We start from the raw sequence: 23104 nt of genomic DNA, 5'->3' as shown, positions 1-23104 counted from the left end.
TAGCTAATTAATAATAAACAGCCAGATTGTCATTTTCAAGTCAATCCAAATTTCATATTTTGAAAAATCCTGAACTTGTTTTCTTTTTATCACAAAATTAATTCTGGTCCTTTGATGCACCTTCCATATAAGTCATCACATCGTCTGTTATATACCCTGGTAACTTGGTTCTTTTATCAAAAGTCTTTCAGATAGCTACATTCAACTGTTGCTAAATGACAAATGTTTCCTGCTTAGGTGAAAAAAATACAACATATGAAAAATAATCCAACTGGTTTATTTGTAGAATTGCAAAATATTAATACAAATAATAAACCAAGAAAACAAGAAAACAAACACAGCAGATATTGCACATTTCAACAGTAGTGTTAGAACTCCCTTCAGACATATATGGCAACATTGTTAGAACTGAATTAGAATATCAAAACAAAGTAGAGAGACTACAGTATACCAACTACTTTTAAGGAGCAATTTATTTTCACAAGCAAGAAAAAATCACAAAAATATATTGTTGGAAATAAGTCCCTTCAATATGGAAAACTCACATTATATAGTGTTAGAAATGAAATCAAATTAATATCTTGAAATAAGACGATAAATTGATTTACAGTAAATATAAAATCATAACTTCTTTCAATTCTGATACTCACAATATCATGTGGAATATCTCGATGAGCTCATGAAACCAATAAACAGAATAATAATTCCTTTTGTTTTTGATAATGTCAGTATCAAAATTAAAAGTAATTATTTTTCTGTTTATTGGTAATCCTATATTTGCATATATGATGATTTTAATGCCCTTTTAGCAAACAATCTTGTAGTGGGACTACAAACTGTTGGTGCAGGATGTCATTTTCATTCAAAACTCTAAAGAAGACTCTAATGACATCTCAATCACTCCCAATATTTCAGAAGTAACATGCTTTCTGATTGGATAAAAAATTTTGTCCATCATCACACAGACAAAATTTTGTATATGACTGTTACGTCATCAACCTTTTTCAATGGTTTACTCATTGAATTTTGATACTAAAATTGAATTATAAGGAATGCCTGTTATATTTTTCAGTCTATTCAAAATAACCTCAATACCCATTGTGCACACTTGAAAAAGTTTGTTTAGTGTGCACCATGTGATTGAGGTTATTTCTTCATAAACTGAAAACATATAACAGTCATTCCTTAAGGAGGTAAGGGTACACAACTCTTAAAAATCATTGGAATGTTTGTATTCAGCATTTAACATCAATCTTATGTAAGCATTTAATTAAATTGGATTCATTTTATTATGCTTCAAATGAAAGCTTGAGAGGCTTTGGTGAAATTGAATGTGATACAAATATATCACTGATTTCATGAGTTATGTCCCTTGCCCTAAGTCTACCTCCTTAAATATCTTGTCATGTACAAGAGAATAAAAAAAAATACCTATCAACAAAATTAAAGTCAAAAGGTAGAGATTACCAATAAAAACCATTCTAAACGTGAATCTGCAATACAATTATTAACTTGATAGTGATAAAATTTTTAAAAAAAGTCATTTTTATAGAAATAAATTAATAAGACCTGGAAAGGAACAAAATGAACATCAATGGATAGGAAAAGATGGAAGTCGCCATATGCTCCCATAGTCAAGTCATGTAAATGTAGCATAAATTGTCTGAACTACAGTATGTCTGTATACCACCCAAGTTCTGTTCAAATTAACAGTGTAACCTGTCTTAAATAAAACCTGTCTAAACCAGACACTTTTTTAAAATCCACGTGGTTCAGCTTAGGGAAGGTATTACTGTATTTGCTCTTCTGATCTTGCAATTTCATTCATTTTTTTTTCCAATTTTAAGAAAAAGAGATGGAAAATATTGCCTGCTTGCTAAGTTACTTTAACCCATTTTTTTACTACGAAGATTACAAAAATCTAGAAATCAATTTAAAGTGGCCTTAAAGTGTGATTGCCAGAGAACAAAATATAGAAATATTTCTACATAATTACTTAAAGCATTATAAATAGATATATTCTGACCCACAAAATACATGTCATTTTATATATGGTCATGCAGATACAAAGACAAGTACAAGTACATGTATACCAAACCCACAAAATCTTGAATCAATTCAACCAACTCAGCCATTTCTGTTTCACTATAAAAATAGTAGTTTTTCTTCAGTGTGAAGAGAAAGGCATTCCAATGAATCTTGAATAAATATTCTGGTTTTCCACATTTACTGAAACCAGTAAATGAAGTAAATTTGTATATGAATAGAGTTAAATTCACAACACAAAAATACAATTAATTAAATATAAACTTAACATGCATTTCTAAAAAAAAAAAAAACTACTTGTATCTAATTGAAAATCATTTACAACAATGGTCTTCCAAATTCCTTTCCACCAAAAAAAATGTCACAATATGGATGATAAGGTCATATTGACTTAGTATATTTCACAAAGTCATGAGTGTAAAATTGATTTGTAAGTTATAACATCAAAATGCTATTTTCTATTGTGATGACATAACTTTTCTTTAAGAATTGGCAATAATAAAAATTGTGTTCATTGAAATATAACATAAATTTTCCTTGTGCATATTGTTTATTCTGCAAAGTTTAAAAATTAAAACTTCATACCAAATTTGAAGTCAACTCATTCACTGGGAGTCAAGATAATTACAAGAAAATTTGGAAAAACTGAATGATGGACATATGAACAAGGACATTCCAACATACCAGTGTACACCCATTCATTGAGAAGGGGTATAACATTTTCAAAAGACTGATACACAAAAATGTTTCCAATATCTTAGCAATCTACACAAATTTAAATTTGAAGATTAAAGAGAATGGTAGTATAAGGTTTAACTCCAATAATGTCAACATATAAATGTAGAAGAAACTTAGTTACAGATTAACATACTGTGATAGAACTTAAAATATTGGACACACATATTGCAGGTTGTGAATTTTTGTTGACACATGGATCTTAGAATTACAGATTTCAGTTGACCCTAATCTTTTTTGAATGAAAAATAAAGATTTTGACCATAAACGTTTGCAACTGAAATCTTTTTTTTTAAAACTGGAACTTGAACTCACTGTTAGTCTGAAAAACAAATCTCAATACTAATTGATACATATAAACAATTTCTTAACAAAAGACGAACTGATAAAAAGCATGATCACAACACAGCAGTAATAAGCTCACTAACAACAGAATGTAAAGGGAGATAACTCAAGAAAGTTATGATTCTGGTTTTTCTTTTTCCTCTTTCTTCCAATCGTGTGTGAAATTGCTGAACCATGAACTGACTGCTGATCTAGCCTGAGTTATTGCACCACCTGAAATTTAAAAAAAAATAAGTCGTAAACAAATCTAATAAAAAGAAAATGTTTAAAATACTTGATGCAGTGAAGACAACCCACATTATCAAAGCATGATATGTAATTTTTTTATGAAAATTTACATTTTTTCATTACTGTAACAATCTCCTCAACAGTAGTAAATTTACCAGTCCTAATTTCCCCATTGACAGGAACATGAGGTTATACACATACTTTTCATTTATCAAATAAAACTAGGCAAAGTACAAGGTGAATAAGCAGGGCCTAATCCAGTGGGAGAAACAGACAAAAACTTTTTGTTTGTGCTCACTTCTCTCAATTGTCTATGACAGGAAGAAGTTTTTGTAATAGATTACATAAATAAAAATGTCAATATTGTTATTTTCTAAACAAAATTTACTAACATTTACTTATTCCTAATTGATTCAAGTTGAAACTTTCAAAATTAATCCAAACTTTCTTTTGGAGATGTGGCACATTTTAGTACAATTTCAAAATGATCTGTTCCCTTTCACTGAAGTTATTATCCAGAAATAAGAAAAAAATACTTGTTTCTGTTCCCTTTGTGGCCCCTTTTTCTTACCTGGCTTAAATAACAATCCCTAAAGTCGATCACAGATTTCCTGTGTGATACAGCACCATCTGATATAATTTCAAAGAAATCCTTTCACTTTCACTCTAGCTATTGTCTGGACACTGGTTAACTCCAAATTATGAATGACAGAAAAACCTGTTATCTTTACCAATCTTACTCTACCAGACTTATTCTGTGAAATAACTTACTTCATTTCATCGTACAGGGTAATTAATAAAGATAGTAGTTCTTTAGCCTCTGAATTATCTCCCTTTATGGTGATCAAATTTTTATCCAATCATTAAATACAAACCCACAACTTTTCCAGTCTGTACCACATATTTTCCAGTTTGGGTAACTGCTGCATTGATCTTTTTCCCTCTCTCCGTACTCTGCATGGAACTAAGAATAGATTCATAGAATAATGTTCGGCAAAGGCCCACAAGATGGTGGTATTTTAACACACAAATCCTGGATGTTAAAATGTGGTTAATAATTTGATTTAAAAACAATTGGATAAGAATAGAAAAAAATTAAAGAGTTTCAATATATTTTTTCACATATTAAGTTTTGTTGGAAGCACAAATGACAAATTAGTCATCCCTTCAATGTTGCCCTGTCAAGACCGATAGTGTGGCCTGTACTGGTGTGAACCATGTTATAAACACCACAACAGATGAACAGATGGATGAATGAATACAAGAATACATAGACCCAAAATTTAGATCAAACAATTTATGTTATCTGCTGATTTCTGAAATGTTTCTCTACTTAAACATAAATGAGATTGATACTTTAACTTACTGTGCAAGTCTGACTCTAATATCATTTACTCCCAAGTTACCATGACAGGGGTGTCTAAAACATGTAACAAAATAACAATTACAGATATTGTTCTGAGTAGATGATAGAAAATTAGCTTTATCTAGTTTTTACCTTAAGGAGGTAGATCTATGGACACAACTAATGTAAGCATCAAAGTAACTTGGACTAATTTCATTCTGTTTCAAAGGAAAGCTTGAAAGTCTTTGGTGAAATTGAATATGATACAAACATATCAGTGATTTCAAGAGTTATGTCCCTTACCCTAGATCTACCTCCTTAATCTATCATGATTTACATTCTGACAATGAACAATATTTAACTCACAAGAAGTGTAATTGTTACAAAAAATATCACCCTTTAATGAGACGTTTTGATCCACAATCAATACATATTTTTATTGATCATCAGGAAAGTATTCGAAAATTAGCTAAAATTAATATGAGTTAGGCACAGCTAATAGGGGTGAGATAAGATAGGTAAACCTGTTGTCCATTTAAAAAAAAAAAATAAGCGTAATGGATCAAGACACTGTTTATATTTTTTTTTAATTTTGTCTTTGTTTATGAACTGCAAATTTTAATTTTTAATTAATTTAAAGGCTACTTTCACTTAAAGTTCACTACCATGACCCATTTCTGTAGACCCATCTGATAACTATTCTGGTTGGCTGGACGTATGTTGTTAGCAATGCATGTGATGCTCAGAGAAATGAGTTTTTAATTACTTTTGCTTTGATTTTTTAAAAAAAGTTGCTATAAGCATAAATTAATTGTATGCCTGGTCATTACAATTACTTTTCACTGTATAAGTTTTGTTCACTATTTATTAGAGCACTACTGTGAGCTATCAGTTAATTGATATTGTTTTTAATTGGTAATCTGTACTTTCTTCCTTTGATCTTGTTAACACATCATTTTTCTACTTCTTGTACATGACAAATTACTATAAAAATATCTGTCAAAACATTGGGAGTGATTATGATGTCATTAGATCCTCAGATTTTTTAAATGAAAATGATATCACACATCAACAATCAAGTAGTCTAAAAACGAAATATTAATTAAAATGCCTAAAACTGCAATAATTTGCTGACTGAAAAACAGAATTATAGTTTATTTTGATATTCTAATACTGAAGTTATCATGGGAATATCTTGACTACATCTGAGTGTGACTTAACTTATCAATTAAATTTATTATGAAGTGTAAGTATTTGTAAGAATCAGGCAAAGTGGGAAAAATCAGAAACATGCACGTCAAAACCTCATTGATCTGACAATATAATTTTACTCAAGGATGATTTATTTATTTGAAAAAAAAAACACTATCTGATATCTGTACCACTGGATTTGTTCAGAAATTTTTCAATAGAATGTTAATAAAATAAGTTTTTTTTACAGAGCTATCTGCCCTTAAAGTGTTCATTATCAGTGCATTTCAATGAAATTATAAGTCAATTTTCAACTGATTTTAAAAATCTTGACCTTTTCCTTGATTCTGATGGTGCAAATAGTTAAATTACACTTTAAAAATAGAGGGTTTTACATACCATATTTTACCTGCTGCCTGACTCTTACAGAAACTGTCACTAAAGTTTTACAGGTTGTTAGTCTAATCTGTGTAATTTGGTATAGTTTCTGATTTCTACATTTATTTCCTTTGAACACTATGGTCTTTCTAGTTCAAACACTTACCCAACAGGAATTTCAGCCATACCATCATGTAGATCTCCAGACCACACTCTGTAACAATGTGTAGTCTTAAAGGCCTGGATAAATGGCAGTCCAAAATCTTCATGTAATTTCACATCTAAAATTAATCACCAAAAAAATCTTTTTAATTCAGTAATTACAGTAATGTTCCACTTTTGAAAAAAATTTAGCAGGGTTATACATGTAATTGTGATAAAATAAATAGCAATTAAGAAATTCTGACATGACTTACCTGTAAATGATGCCAAAAAATGTTTTCATTATTATCTTAATGATTAAGACTGTTATAATTATAAGATATGAATTCGAAAGAATGAAAAACCAAAATATGAGTGTTAAAGAGTGCCAAGGAATAATGATTTCATATAGCTGTTTTCTTAAAATTCCTCCCATTTGTTAGTGAACTATTTTACCTTCTCCTTTACAGGTAACCAGTAAAGACTGTAGATATAGTCTAAATTGGGCTCTTAACCACTCATCTCCTCCTTCCCAACCTACAACAAATTACTGACTTAGTGATTGAGATTGAAGAGGCCCAGTTTATCATATTCCAGGAGTATAAATCACATTACAATAAAAAAAATCACAAAGAATGTTTCAGAATGGACAATTAAAACTCAGATTGAATTAGAAAGTGAAGTCAAGGGCCAGGATTCAGATGGAAATCAAAAAGGACATGACCCATTCTCAAAATGTTAATTGCAATCACTGACGGCTACTGCAATGTTATTAATAAAGATAGAAAATGCCGACAAAAAGTTTGGCATTGGCCATAAAAATGAAAATATCAATAAAACACAAGATATCATTAACATTATCATGTGCAATCTTGCTTACTTTAGTACCAGTAATAATTTTGACCTGACTTTTCCAGGTTTTCTATCCACACATATATGTGTGTACCTGTAGTTTCAAATGGTGACTCCTCCTCATCCCCAACAACAGCTTTTACCAGTATATCTGCAAATCTAAGATCAGCTGTTGTTAGATTCAGTAACTTTTGTAACTCTCGGTCATGGAATTCTATCTTACCGTCAGGCACCTAGTGCAAATACACAAAAAAGAGATGACTTACTTTACATTCATATGAAATCAGACTCCATAAAAATGGCATGATTGGCAAAGTCTTCATTTTTTAAGTTGGTGTAAAATTTTGTGCAATGGTGCATTCTAAAACCTTAATAGCCTTTTTTGATGGATTGCAAAATATATTGTAAATAAAAAGTCCAGATGGTAAAAAAGTTTCACCATCTTCACAATAGGAATATTTGTACTTATAGAAACCAAAGTACAGTACCTCATAAAAGTAACAATGGTATGTACATTGTATGTGTATCAGTATTATTTTAATCTATTCATACCTTAAACTAAATATTGGTTCTTTTACCTGTTTATACAATACTATACATTTAGCATTTATAAAGATTTGAAAACATAGGCATCTTAATTTCATTTAGAAAACTACATGAATTATCTTTTAAAACAAGCAACATAAGAATAAATTTCTAAAAATCATGATATTTCATGTTATTATTTTTTAAACCTCTATCACAACATCTGTAAGGTGGCGCTTCTGTCTAAAGAGGATGTTAGTAGCACCAATCACAAAGCCCCTTACATTCACATCATTCAGTAGATCATAGTATTGTAGTGACAGGTATGGATGACATATATATCCCTGCAAAGAAAAACAAAATAAATGATATTAAAAGACATCAACCAGTTAGAAAAATAAAAACAAAATACAATGGTAAGATCTCATTTTTAAATGATTTTTGGCCTCTAAATGTTTGTATTTATTAATTGTTTTAAGCCTTTTTATGGGGGACTTCAATCCCTTACTGAACACACACATGACTTTATAACTGGTAGTCACTACTTCTCCATCAAGCACCTGGCACATAGGAGAAAGAATGACAACTGGCTTGCTCAAAGTTAGATAAATATGTCTGACTGAGGTGACATGCCTACCTATTGGTTGTTGTATCTGTGAGCTAACACAATAATGATAAGGCTCAGCTTCTCAGACTAGTACAAAGCAGAGTATGTTCAGTTGATCAAATATTCTCATCCCAAAATACAGCAATATCAGCAAAAAGACGTTATTCAACGATCAATCAATCAACTGATATTTGTCTTTTCATATACAAGTAATTCTGGGTTTTACATGTACATCTTCTTGAATTAATTAAATTCATTTTTACAGGTTTTGGGTGGGTTACATCAAATGAATGCAATGAAAAAAAAGAATGGATCTCATGAAATGAAACACATGCAATGTTGTATAACCTATTCCCAAAATAGTAAATAGTACCTTACAAAGATTACAAAAAGGCTTCATCAAGTGTAAAACACATCTTTAAGCAAGCTCTGAAAGGCATCAAGAACAAAAGTAAAAAAATCCAATATAACAGACAATAGTAAATGTAATGAAAATTCCTCAAAATTAAACTGAAAAGTTACAAAACCACACAAAGACACATTAATGACCAACATTGCCCCACTGTGGACAGAACAATGAAATTTGCAGTGGGGTTAAACCAGTTAAATAAACATAAAAAAAATATTCAATAGATGTTATCACCAATATACAACTAAGTAATACAAACCTTGGTAAATGTCATTAATGGGAATCCACAGTTATCCTGGTATAATTTGGGTTCCACGGGAACATCTTTTAAATCCTGCATTGGTATCATCTTATTGTTGTTATAGTTATTTCGTCTATTCCTGATTATTTCTTTCACATTAAGACCCCCAAAAGCAGAACTCAGTCTATTTTTCAAAGCTGCAGTCCTTTTCCCTGGGCTATCTTTTTCGTCATTTTTTGTAGGACTGCTCTCTCCACTAGTTTGTGACGAGCCATGATCTTGGATTTCACCTGTTTTTTCATCTGATAGAGCTTGAGCCTCATTTTGAACACTATCCTCTTTTTCAACTTGAACATTGTCATTGGTAGGTTTAGTAGACCTGATTACCCTCATGCTGTCTGTGTGGTCCCCACTTGAGTCAAGTTGTGGGTCAATAGTTAGTAAAAGTGAGTCTTGCTCCCAAGAAAAACAATCCTCCTTGTCAATATTTTGAATGCTCTCAGGTGAATCAATGTCCTCTATACTTACACTCCTTTTCAAATCCTCTAAATTTAAAGACAGTTCTAATGTTGATGACTTTTCATTTTCATCAAAATCTTCACATTTTTCTGCAAGATCTTCAATGTTTATCACAGAACTGTTATTTGGAATTGTCTCCCCAGTTTGTACAGCCTCAATTTGGGTAAAAGATTTCATGTCTGAAAATGGATCTGAAAGCGTTGAATCAGCAGAAGTTGGGGTTTTAGGTTGTGTTTCCGGACTGGATTTCTCTTGAGAACCCGTTTTATGACTAGTTAGTTTTGTTTCACCAAAATTATGATTACCAATAGAAATCCCATGACAAAAATTTAAAGGACTTGTTCCACTAATTTCTTTAATGCCTATATCAAGATCCTCAGATTTTTGTTTATCACAATTATCAGAATTCATTTTATCACAAAATTGCCTAGCTGACTGCTCAGCTTTAGTATCACAGTTTTCCTTGAACTCATTTTCGACCTTGACAAAATCACTACCCAAGGTTGAAGTTTCTGAGTCCTTATCTGCCTCACAATCTCTGTCCATAGATGGAGACTCTGGTTCTGTACTAAGGTTTCTATTTACAGGAGGTTTATTTCGAGGTTGACCCTCAGTTATGTTTGTAGATAAGACAGGTTTGTCATCATGGTAATGGATTTCTAAGTATTCGTCACTGTCATTACTATTGTATCTGGCAGCATGTAATGTTGGTGACAAAAGTCTTTGTCCATTACATGTCGCTGCTTCTTGTAAGCCAAATTCAATCATACCTACAATAAAAATGTTAACTATACCTCCCATTAGAAAATATGAAATCCTTCCTATGATGGATTTGATTACTTTTGTTGCCTGTGCCTTTCAGAGCTTACTTATAAAGTATGTTTGCTGCTCATGATCAGTCATTTTTGTCAGATTTTCAGAGTCCTCTGGTTTTATCCATTTCATAGCATCAATATTTTTTTGCCCAGTGACCCCAACCTTTCTTTGCATAATTTCATTATAAATACCTTAAAATGTTATTTGATAGGTTTCAATGAAATACTTGTTATTTCTTTGGGGTTTTAAATAGATAAAACCCACCAAGATAAAATCTTTAGAAAATCCAGAGAAATTCTTTTCCCCAAAAGTTTCAGATGCTTATATTAAAAAAAAAACAAGCACACTGGCCCATATTTTTTCCATTGATATTGTTCTAGCATGAAAGATATTAAAAGGTTTCTGCAACCCTATGACATCTTCGTTATTTTTAAACAGAGCAGCAAATATCCTAAAAGGCATGTTTACATTTGTTGAAGACCTTTTGGAGACCTTTGAATCTTGTTCAAATTTTACATTGATAACTATTAATATAATCTGCTTATACAATATTAGAACAAAATGAAGCCAGACTACATGTATAACCTATTTCTACTAAAAGGAACTGATATGGTGCAATGCAACAAATGCACCATCATATAACCTCCTTAATATCAATAGGGTGTCAGTTTTTTGTAAGGACTAAGTACTGTATGAACAGGCAGGTGTAAAAATTGACTATTAAGAGGCAAAAAGGTATACATATATTTTGGCTTCAATAAATTTGGCAGATGCATAATACTACTGAAAGTATCTTAGCTCTGACATAGTATTTCACACAATTCATTTTGGCATTCTCTGAGAGACTGCTAAAGTAGGCTTAATTAGCACCTTCAGAAAATTACCCACTATTTGGTATGTAATCCAATTAATTTAAAGAATGCAACTTAAAGAGTCCAAAGGAATGTAATGAAATAACATACAAATGGTAATGTTAAATATCCCCATGGCAGTTTTTTGGGCAAGGAATAAGAATTACCTGGAAAAAGTGACAGCACAGACAGGAGGGCATTACACAGGTCTGCCACTGGTGTACCACAAAATAGCACCTGAAAAATATTAACAAGTCTTACAATCAAATACAGTTACTACTGAGGTTTTTACAACTTTTAATCAATATTTGGCTCAGTTACAGTAGAACTACCGGTCCTCATAACAGAAAACCCCATTCACTGGATATTGCATTTTTTACATGCAATTTTCAGTATGACAATTAGATCAAAATTATTGGTAAATCTGATTAAAAGGTTGACATATACAGATAAATCTAAGACTGAAGTCTTCAAAGTAGCAAATTGTCAAACATTCTATGCCACTGGTTTAGGCTTGCTTTCAATATAAAAAAAACACAAATGCTATATGCTCTAAAATCCGGTGACTTCTTGTAGAATCTTGGTTCCCTTGATATGATTACTCTTATGTAACCGTGATGACCCATATGCTTCTCAATCAAAACAATTGGTTACCAGGAAGTGCAGATACTGTTTTCGTTCCACAAGTTTCTCTCAAGTTTTTAGCGATCTTTGGGTCGCTCATGATACTGACCAGGGGACCAGATTAGGAACCAGATTAAACAACTGGCAATGATAATATAGGTCATAAACATTATCAGGGTACCCATACATATTCCCAACAATGTTAGAATTATCAAATTTGCAAAGCAAATTTTTGGTCATTTCCCTCTGTGGGACTCGAACTCGAACCGCTGTGACATCTATGGCAACACCGCCTGCACTAAGTCAAACACCCAAGACCACTCGGCCAGCTAGGCTATATAAAAATATAGCTTTCGCTGGCCGGGTCATTCCTCCTCATAGGATTAATCTAGAGCTTTAACTTAGTACACGATAGTACGGTAGTACGGGACAGTTCATCTAGGTGTTATTATGTAGGATAGAGGATCAAATTAATGATGCATGTCACAACAAATCAATATTATACAACGTCTCAGAGTCCCTGTGTCTGAATAAAAAAACACACGTAGAACAAGTATGTATGATATTTAAGAGATATATTTTGATCTCGTATGAAGCTGGCATTGCAAATCATTTACAAAATGTAAATTACTGAAATTATGAGAGCAAGAATTTGCTAACAATATTATAATCTCAAAAATCGGATGACAATTTCAATCATCAAAATTAGTTATAACACCTACCCTTCTTTCTAATAAGATCAGTTTAAATAGCAGCACAATTTTATGTTTAAACTCCTGGACTACATCTCTAACAGACATTCCTAAATGTAAAGAACAAAGAATTGAAGCATTAAACATTTAAAATGAGACACATGTCTAAATTGTTTTGTTGAAGCTTAAAATATGTTTACTAAACACTCTTTTGGAACACTGACAAATGACAACTGTGTGTTCTTTTATAGAAAAGAAGACTAAGACAACCCTACAACACACATGGGTTATCTTGCAAAATTTTATAGAATTATAATGCGTATTTGTGTAATGATACAATATGCTGTTTGTTTTTTCACTAAGTGTCTTCCAAGACTTAAATATTGAATGAATCATGCTTGCCCTTGATTTCACTAAAGTTTGTACATTTATTGTACATAATACACATAGAATTCCACTGATGAGCAAGGTTTGAAGGGGTAACAAGATAAAAGTCACCATGCTGAAGCTATGCATCAAAAAGAGAAGAAGACAGAAATTCTGTTACAAAAGTGTGAACAGACAAATTCAAGGAAAAGGTAAATTCAGTATAGCCCCACTATAAAAGAAAACAAGTAATACATGTTAATGTATTAACAAAACCTCCACAACATAATATACATGTCATAATTACAACAAGCAACTCATAGCCATATGTCCCCCTCCGCCCCCAAAAAATTGAAGCACAAAAGTCCTACAACTCCTGTAAAATTTGTCCAATTAAAACTGCATCACAAAACTTCATATGGCGACTAACAATCCTATAAAATTTGAACAAATCAGTTGAGCAGTATTCTTGTGTCAGATATCTTGAAAGTAGTTGTCACAATACCAGACATTTGACCCAAAAATGGGAAATTATTGTCAGACAAAAAAAAATCAGCTGGTCAAATTTGTTTGTGTTAACTTGGATCGCATGCCATACTGGAGAAACAACATATTTACTAACCTTAAAGAAGGTCACACCTGTTTAAACTATCGAAGTTGATGATTGATTAAAGAAAATATCTGTGACAAATCATGATGGTTGTTACGTATAGTCATTGGAAAGAAGCAGAAGATACCTTAGAAGTGGTTCTTGTCACCTCTGTTGTACTGAATGAGTAATTTCTGACTTTAAAAACTTCTAAAACCATTATTGTTAAAAAGCGGAATTAAACAGTATATTGTTGGACCTTAGGAATAAGTAATTAACCAGACATTTGGCTTGACACAATCGTAGAATTTTTATTTGACCTTCCCAAATAGTACTAGTCAGGACCATCGAACCGGCAGTTTTCGAGATGTCTGTAGGTGTAATGGACAACTGGACAGCAGTATTTCTGTGTCTCATTCAAAGTTGTGGCGGTCAACAAAAAAAGTAGAATTACAATACTCCTACTCCCCTCCCTAGACCCCAAAAGCTCATTCACATGGAAAAGGTGCACAATGGCATTATGTGATAAAGAAAGTGTAAAAGTTTCATTGAATTCCATTCAGCAATTAGAAGATGGTCCCCCACTGGTCAACCAATGACAAAGTCCATGTTTTGCAACAGAAAACCCCAAAAATCATTCAAATGGAAAAACACAATGGGAGGTGCACAATGGCAGTGTGTGAACGTATCATTAAATTCCATTCTGCAATTTGAGAAAAACAGCAGATTAGAAATGAGAAAGGACCAAGAGAAGGACAGATCATTATATACCCAAAACCCCTGTAAAGCAGAAGATATATAGTGGTCACAGCATAAAAAAAGAAGAATTTTACAAACAAATTAGGTTATAAAATGAGTTATTACCTAACAGCATACTGGATGCTTCCTTCATACCATCTGTTAAGGAGATTGTCAAGTTTTTGTATGTGTCCTCTAATAGTTTAACTTGACTGAAATCTTTCTCATCAAAGTAAGCATGAGTGATCAGTTCCAGCTTGGTTTGTATCAGTCCAAACAGAGGCTGTAATGTAGAATGTAAAACCATTGATCTGACAAATCTAATGTATACAGTTACAAGTAGATGCTTTAACAAAATCAATCAAGTGTTCATTGATTGTCTTCACATCATATTTTTTGTGAATCTTACATGAATTAGTTTTCAATGGGGTAAACAATCCAATATGGTGGGTGTCTGGCATGCATAAATCACCACCTGTCTGATAATTATAAAGACTGCTTCTGAACTTAATGAAAAGTTGGTGTAGTTTTATTGCATGTAGCCTGTATACATACCAATCTACTCAGAACACAGACACTTTTCTGCACTGTGCTTCTGGTGACATCTGATGACTTGTTGACCAAATCCTTATAAAATAAAATAACACGCCTCAAAACAATGTTGACCAAAATCATAATTATATAGAATACCATACGTAACTCATAACATAGCAAACTTTATATAAATTGAAAAAAAAATATTATAACAAAAATTATATATCTGAGAACATTTAACTGAATAAGATCAAACTGTTAATAAAGATACTACACACACATTCTCATGGTGTACTAATAAAGACGCTACAGACACATTCTCATGGTGTACTAATAAAGATGCTACACACACACTCTCATGGTGTACTAATAAAGATGCTACACACACATTCCCATGGTGTACTTATAAAGATGCTAAGCACATATTCCCATGGTGTACTAATAAAGATGCTATGCACACATTCCCATGGTGTACTAATAAAGATGCTACACACACATTCCCATGGTGTACTAATAAAGATACTACACACACATTCTCATGGTGTACTAATAAAGATGCTGCACACAAATTCTCATGGTGTACTAATAAAGCTATTTTCAGGAAGGAAAAATAACAAAAAAATAGTGATGTTAAGGTGGTAGACCTACGGTAAGGGAAACAACACTTACAAATCATTCAAACGTTTGTATTCACCTTTTTACATCAATCTTATGTAAGCATCAAAGTAACTTGGACTGATTTCATTCTGTTTCAAAGGAAAGCTTGACAGGTTTTGGTGAAAATGAATATGATACAAACATATCATGGATTTAAAGAGTTATGTCCCTTACCCAATGCCTACTTCCTTAAGGCCTGTGTTGCTACAAATCAATTATTAATTTGATAATCGATTAATCACAATAATTAGAATATTGTTTTTTACCACCATTGTAATCCATTTCACAATTATTTTAAGTTTTATTTCGGTTTACAGTTATATTTCCCAAAAATTCATATCAGTCCAGTAGTATGCGAGGTTTTCAAAAAAAAAAACAAAAAAAAGTTAGTAGAATGTTTAATACTACAGAGCCATAAATAAATATGTGTATATAACTGTAGTATGATTCACTTAATACATTGTAAAACAGCTAATTTGAATGTTACCCTATAGTATATGATGAATTTGGACATGAAGCATTCTATGACAATAGAGTATTTACACTGTCACTTATACTCAAAGTGCTGTTAAGCACTGGAGGTTTTTGATTCTTGTGAAAATTTTAGCATGAACAAAATATCAAAGAATACATGACGTAAATTAAAACTGTGATCATACATAGCATTTTTCATATTACTTAGAACTATTTTCTCCTAATATGTAGTAATTGAATGTCCATCTTTACTACAGATTTTTGAAGTATAAACTGTAATCATTAGCTAAACATTATCCAACTTCACACACATTTACAAAATTTAATTTTTCCATTTCACCTTTTTCCCAAATTTTTAAATCTGTCCAAAAGTTTATTATCATTTACATTTTACAACTATTTTAACTGAGCATTTACCCTACACTGTAATTAAATTTAAATAAAACTGATTTCAGCTTAATAAAAAAAATTTCTTTGATGAACATAAGATTTTCCAAAATTAGACACTTTTATCAATTTGAATTTCACTGCCAAGTTTACTTGATTAAAATCACTTCTCATTTTTATGATCATGAAACAATTTAACATTAATTAGAGGATGAAGATATTGACCGATAACTGTGTCACAGGTAAAATGCTTAACACATTTAATGTTTTTTTTTAATACATTACTGCAAGAACTAAATTCCCTTAATTAATTTTAATACTAAACATCTACAAGACCAAAAAAAAGTCTCACAAATTTTCTGTTGATTTGATGACTATATCTTAATTTTATTTTGCATAAATAATAGCGGAGATATATAATACACATCTATTTATGTCTCTAATAATAGACTAGACCATTACTGAGCTGAATATGGCATAATTTTTCACTTTTGGTAAAAATATGGCATAATTTGGTAATTTTTGTACAAAATATGGCATAATTTTGTAATTTTTGTAACAAATATGGCATAATTTTGTTATTTTTATACAAAATATGGCATAATTTTGTCATTTTTGTACAAAATATGGCATAATTTTCTAATTTTTGTACAAAATATGGCATAATTTTGTAATTTTTGTAACAAATATGGCATAATTTACTGGTTATAAAAGAGGTACTGAAGGATACGAAATGAATTACATTTGAACTATATTTTCATGTAGAGTTTAGAAATAGTAGGGAATTTCCAGACATGGACCAGTGACATAATGTATTTGGTCCTGAAAGATAAAACCAAAATAAACTGTTTGTTGTTCAGTGACAGAAGAACAGAAGTACGTACATCAATTAATGTGGTATACTAAATTTTGCTGTGGACAAATAAGTTAAAAAGTAAATGTGAAATGGATTTATAACACTATGAAAAGGCCAATCATTTTTCTAAACCACAAATACTTGGTACACTTGACAGAATTCTAAGTAAAATTGAAATGTCAACAGTATTTTCCATGACAGACTTGTACTAATAGAAAAGGATATCTTATATGAGTTCACTGTCAGAACACTCAATTTATACCTTAGCATCTATCTGTCTGTAACAGGCTACTCCATACACTGTTTCATTCTTTTCTACTCTTGATGGTAAATGGAAAAATATTGTGTCTACAATTATAAATAAGAACAGAATTCAATCAACAGTAGGCATAGCTAATGCAACTTAAAATACAAGGACAATGCAAAGAGTTGCATCCCTTTACCTTGTATGTGCATGTATTTGACCTGGTGAGCTTTGACCAACATATGCAGCAAAGATTAAGATTCTAGTGCACACTCACAATGAGTAAATGATAGACAGATGATTACTATAATGGACATTAATAATACATAACAGCTGATGCCACATGGAAAAAATTACCTTTTCTTTGGACATCTTTCAAATAAGCATTTGAATTTATCTAGTTGTCTTATTTTAACTTTTTGAAACAAATATTTCAGCCACAGGCCTTCTTCAGTTTCATTTTTCAGTTCATTTTATCCATCTATGTAAGTTGGTGTTTCCTCAGTTTGTTTACAGAGTTGTTCATTTATGGCCACGCCTCTTTAGTTAATACTGCAAACAACGTCTCTTACAATTATATAAATGATGTTTAATTATACAACATATATGTTTAACGGTAACAAAGCACAATGCCAACAAAAGGTTGAAAAGGACAATTATTTAAATGTAACATTGAAACATTCTTTGAGTAAATTAATGGTTTAAGCAAATATGTGTACAACTTTCACAGCCTTTCCAAAGGTTCATTTTTTTTCAAGACCTTCGGTCCTGTGATAACATACCATTTTCAGGACCGAACCAAGTTTTACCATCCATTTTGACCTGAATTAAGAATGACTAATATCGGAAAGTTTCCAGATTAAAGTCTGGCATTCCGGATTTTTTTACCGGCCCTGTCACATTTTTACCGGTGATATCCGATGGTCCGACAAACCTTCATAAAGACTGCAGTTTCATTGTTTCAAAAAAGGAACAATCAATCAAGACAATCTCAGTACCAATTACTAATTTTAGAATATATTATTACAGGAAAAACTATACAATTAAGAATACAGTGTCTGAACTTGACCTTTAGTAAAGTTATGGGCGCCATCAGGTATACCAAGTGAAGGCAAATGTTTCCATTCCTCAGGAATTTGGTTACTGTCTACTGGGTTCCCATCAATCAAAGGTGGGTAGGAATACTCCACCTGGAAAAAAAAAACAATACATTTTGTACTGCAAGCCTTGAAGGGCTGCCATGTTGCCCTGGAAAGAACATTGGAACCAGATCATCAGTTAATGGCATTGTTACACCGCAACCAATCTTGTATTCAATACTAAACAGGAATCTTTCATGATACAATGTGTATGCTCATGTTGAATCTTGATTCTTGCTCTATGAATTGTCATAAATGACAAACCAGACAACCCTGAAGAAGAATTCGTGAAATCTGACACAATACAGATACTTTCATTATTAACATGCTCCAAATCGACAAGTCCAACAATAGGAAAATGTAACATGGAAATAATGGATCTAATACAATGTATACACTACATGCACATACCATTCATTAGTAAAAAAAATTCTGCATGAAAATGGTCAACACCCTGATGAACTTAAGTCCTGGGATTGGACAGAATTTGTGTTACATGTGTTCAACAGACATGTATTGTGTTACATTTGTACGACAGACAGATTTTGTGTTACATGGGTTCAAAAGACATGTTTTTGAACAGACCATGAGCTATCGGAGATGGTAGGGTAAAAATTGCTCTGGTCTTTACCAGATTTTTGATGAAAAACAGAAATTACTACTCCCCATGTACTTTTTACCATATTCCTGATGAAAATATCTCATTTGAATCATAATTTTAACAATGAATATTAAAAAATGGCCCCAAGATTATGAAGATCATTAAAAATGAATCATTCTCAGAATTTAAATCTCAATCATGGTATGTCACAGGGACTTGTTTAACGAGCAATCTTCTGCACAGAGAATATATTCGCTATCACAAACTTTACATCTCTGTCATATTCAGTGCTTAACCCTACCCCATTATGCAAACTAGTAAAGAAAATCAGAAATAGCTCAGTGGATATGTTATGAGTAATCTGAGATTGCTCTGACTTTCAAAAGGAAAATGATTCCATAATCAAACTATACTATAGGTAGGTATGACATGCAAAATTTCAACTTGAAACTCGTTAGAAGTGGTTGAAGGGCAGTAATCTGCAGTACAGCTGAATCTCCAACTTCTTGAACAGGACATCATTCTGACCTAACCTGACATATCAATATCCAAATGAAAATGAACAAGGTTCCTGGGTCAGAGGAAATTCAGACTATCTGACTCCATGATCTTAAACTTTATGCAGTTCAAGATATTTGTTTTATTTTTAATTTTCTTTTTCATACCATCAATTACTGCAGAAAAACACAGTTTAAACTTTTCAAGAGCCAGTAGTAGTGAATTTCGGTCTTAAAGCTCACATCAATATTGGTGCTCAAATTCCTGTGCTTTTTATATAAGGCACGCTCTAAGTTCAACAGCCCCAGCTTGTCTGGCAAATCAGCTGCTGGACATAAGAGCAATCTCAGACTATGTAATGAGTAATGCTCATGCATTGTGATTTTTTTCCACATCCTGTCCAAATTTCCTCTAACCCTGCAACATTAATCTTTTTTATTAGGATACTGATATATTGGTTGGGGTCAGAATGATGTAGCAATAGAGTGACATTATTTAATCAAGATGTGGTATTACATGTAAGTGAACGAGACCATGGCCCAATGCTCTTGTTTCTTCTGAGCATTTCAGACAGCCTCAGTGTTGCTTTCAAACAAATCGTCAAATGTAATTTGCAAAATTGTATACGAGCTACATAAAAATTTCACCTGACAACCCTTTTTGTGATGAAACCCGATTACAAGAACATGCAAAACAGGTGAGTCGTGACTGTGCTTTGACTCATTCATTCTCAAGATATCGATTTACGTCAGAGATCAGCAACACAAATCATTTTGAGTCTGAAACGGTCTAGAAATGGGACGAAATTTCTTGTCACTTCCGGCTACATTTTTAGCCGACCCAATTTTGTTAAACAAATTTTGATTCGATAAAATTCTCGTTAATAAATTTTCACTAGAGACCACAAATTATATTCTACCTTGGCATAAACAATAACGGTCATAATTTTTTATCAGTTTTATAGGGACGCGTAAATAAAAACAAAACAAATCAACCCATTTATAATACACACAGTATAATATCAGATATTATGGACGTTAGAATGGGGAAACGCTCTCGGACCCATGTGGGGTCTGGGAGTATGCCACAGAGTAGCAGATGAGACAGAAGAACCATAGGACACGTGCGTTTATATAAAAATTTGTAAATATTTCATCATGTTTCATGTTTTAGTATTAGTTAAAATTTTTAAATTGTCCATGTATCTCTTTTTTCTTGTGAAATCTTTATTCATTTTAGATTTTACTTTGTTTTAATTTTCTTGCAGATCCCTTAATGCAGAACCGGATCTTCAAGACTTGCAAAGAAAAGACTTGGATACATGTATACAACTATAATCTAATTCCAATGCAACAAATTCTGTTAGTCATATATACTACATATATTTATGTAAAAATCAGTTGGTTCAAGAGTATACAAAAGAACGTGGATTTGTTATCTCATTTGTTTTTTATTGCAGTTCTTGTCTTTTAAGCCAATTTTTAGTTTGTTTTCTTAATTGCATATCTTATTAATATTCAGCTGCTTGGTTGGGTATACGCCGTGTATTTCCTGGTGCCATCATCAAGGGGTGTGTGTTCCATTGGACGCAAGCTGTTTGGCGCAACATCCATGAGCAGGGTTTGGTAACAACTTTCAGACGTAGACAGGCCATATACAACTACATGAGACAGCTGATGGCGTTACCGTTTCTCCCCGCCGCCCACATCAGAGAGACATTCACAGCGTTGAAAAACCGTGCCAACACTCCAGAGCTCCAAGCCTTGGTGAACTACATCGACAGACAGTGGTTCCAGCATGCCAACTTTCACCCAGAAGACTGGTCCATCTACAGACGTTCAGTTAGAACGAATAATGATGTGGAAGGTATGTCTTATTGTAGTATTCTTCAATTACAGTAATAATTAAAACATGAGTATATAAAGCAGAGCTATTGTATGGCCCAACATATAATTTCATCTTATTTTGTCCCTAACTAAAACTTGGTTAGAGAAAAAGTTCTTGAAGTTGAGTCATCATAATACAAAAATAATCACAAAACGTTTTGTTGATCCAAGAACAGCAACAGTTGACAGTGCATATAAAATATATATTTGATGCTTCATGATACATTGTAAAAATAAAGTTAATGTGGTATAATTGTTCATGATTGTTGACAAAACTAAAGCATTTGTGTGTATATATATATATATAAAAAAGTATAAATTAAAATGTTCATTCTTATGCACGTAATATAATCATTTCTACCATATTTCAGGGTGACACAACAGGCTTAAACAGCCCAGCTGGTATACATCGCCGTTGCTGCCGACGACCTAGAGAGGGACAACAACCCCAAGTACACCAAGTTGGAGGAGAAGAACCTGCTGGGACCAGTATATGGACCGCCAGATTACGACCACCCACTTCCTGAAGTGTGTCGTCAGATTATATGGACCATCCGACAATGCTCCCCCTGCTGCACCAGCTGATCAATGATTCTCTGAAAGACTAACATTAATATTATGATTATGTAGTGCTTATAAATGTGACATTTAACTGCAGTGTTTTGTTGTTCTAGTGCTAAGTGTTGACTATGTTCATATATATATGTATGTAAATAGCTGCATTAAAAAAACAAGAAAAACAATGGTTGACAAACGGTTCTATTCCCAAGGTCCTAGTCACACCTCCACGTGGTGTCAGCTGGTAAACAGCATATCCGTTTTCATTTTTTATGAATTTTATGTTGGCTAACGTGACAAGGCAATTGTTATTGTTGTTATTTTTTTCTTATGTTTTTATTCATTAAAACTTTATTTTGATTATAATCTGTTTTATCATGCTTATCTGATGCATTTGCCTGATTTATGTTGTATAATACATATTGATAAATATACTTAATAAATAAATAAATCAAAGCTTTTGTTTTGTCATTTGTATGCAATTAATTACCAAGTACTAGTCCAACTGAAGACAGCAAGTATATATATATAATGCTGCTATACATTCGAAGAAAACTAGGAAAGACTTCAGCAACAGTTTATATTGTTTGTTTGTTTGTTTGTTGGGGTTTAACGTCCGAGCAGCAATATTTCAGCTATATTTAGACAATGAACATGAAATTGCTGATAAAATGAACATGAAATGATGATGGAAGGACACAAGGACAATGGGGTCGACAAATTTTGATTGCCACTGGAAATAGGGAGAGATGGGTAGGGTCGGGCAATTTAGCCTCCTGTGGCGGAGCCCTATGGTTCCTACTCCGGGAGAATACCACAGTAGGGTTCTTTAACGTGCGAGGAACGTGGCATCCTTCCCAACACGGTGCACCACTATGGTTTGCGGTCAGGTTTTCCGTATTATAGCCTGACAACCCTAGCATGTAACACACCAGATGTACCCCATTCCACCCCCAGAGCAGGACATGCTTACATTTCTAGTCTTGCATTATTTGGTAGATAGTAATTGGTTGTGCAGTTTTACATTTGACT

At 32.4% G+C, this 23104-nt stretch overlaps 1 protein-coding gene and 1 long non-coding RNA gene across 2 annotated transcripts; one reads left to right on the top strand and one right to left on the bottom strand.

Annotated features, from left to right (window-relative positions):
• Positions 1–256: 256 nt before the first annotated feature.
• LOC148603431 (late secretory pathway protein AVL9 homolog) lies at positions 257–20476 on the bottom strand. Its single transcript, XM_088552096.1, has 15 exons — positions 20276–20476; positions 18460–18580; positions 17409–17494; positions 14794–14865; positions 14365–14521; positions 12576–12655; positions 11397–11466; positions 9062–10332; positions 7996–8130; positions 7356–7494; positions 6866–6946; positions 6435–6549; positions 4721–4774; positions 4230–4318; positions 257–3339 (listed from the first exon to the last, which is right to left on the bottom strand). The coding sequence occupies exons 1-15, from the start codon at positions 20354–20356 to the stop codon at positions 3242–3244; spliced, it is 2649 nt and encodes an 882-aa protein (XP_088408222.1). The 5' UTR covers positions 20357–20476; the 3' UTR covers positions 257–3241.
• Positions 20477–21197: 721 nt separating this feature from the next.
• Positions 21198–22099, top strand: LOC148603430 (uncharacterized). The gene is made up of 2 exons (XR_015916804.1): positions 21198–21494; positions 21886–22099. It is a non-coding gene; the product is annotated as an uncharacterized LOC148603430 (long non-coding RNA).
• The last annotated feature ends 1005 nt before the right edge of the window (positions 22100–23104 follow it).

This window comes from Perna viridis, chromosome 11 (assembly GCF_037379345.1).
Source record: "Perna viridis isolate PV_CMFRI_1.1 ecotype Kerala chromosome 11, ASM3737934v1, whole genome shotgun sequence".
Classification (NCBI taxonomy): Eukaryota; Metazoa; Mollusca; class Bivalvia; order Mytilida; family Mytilidae; genus Perna; species Perna viridis.
The sequence above is the reverse complement of the archived record's forward strand: the minus strand, read 5'-3'. Positions and strand labels throughout refer to the sequence as shown.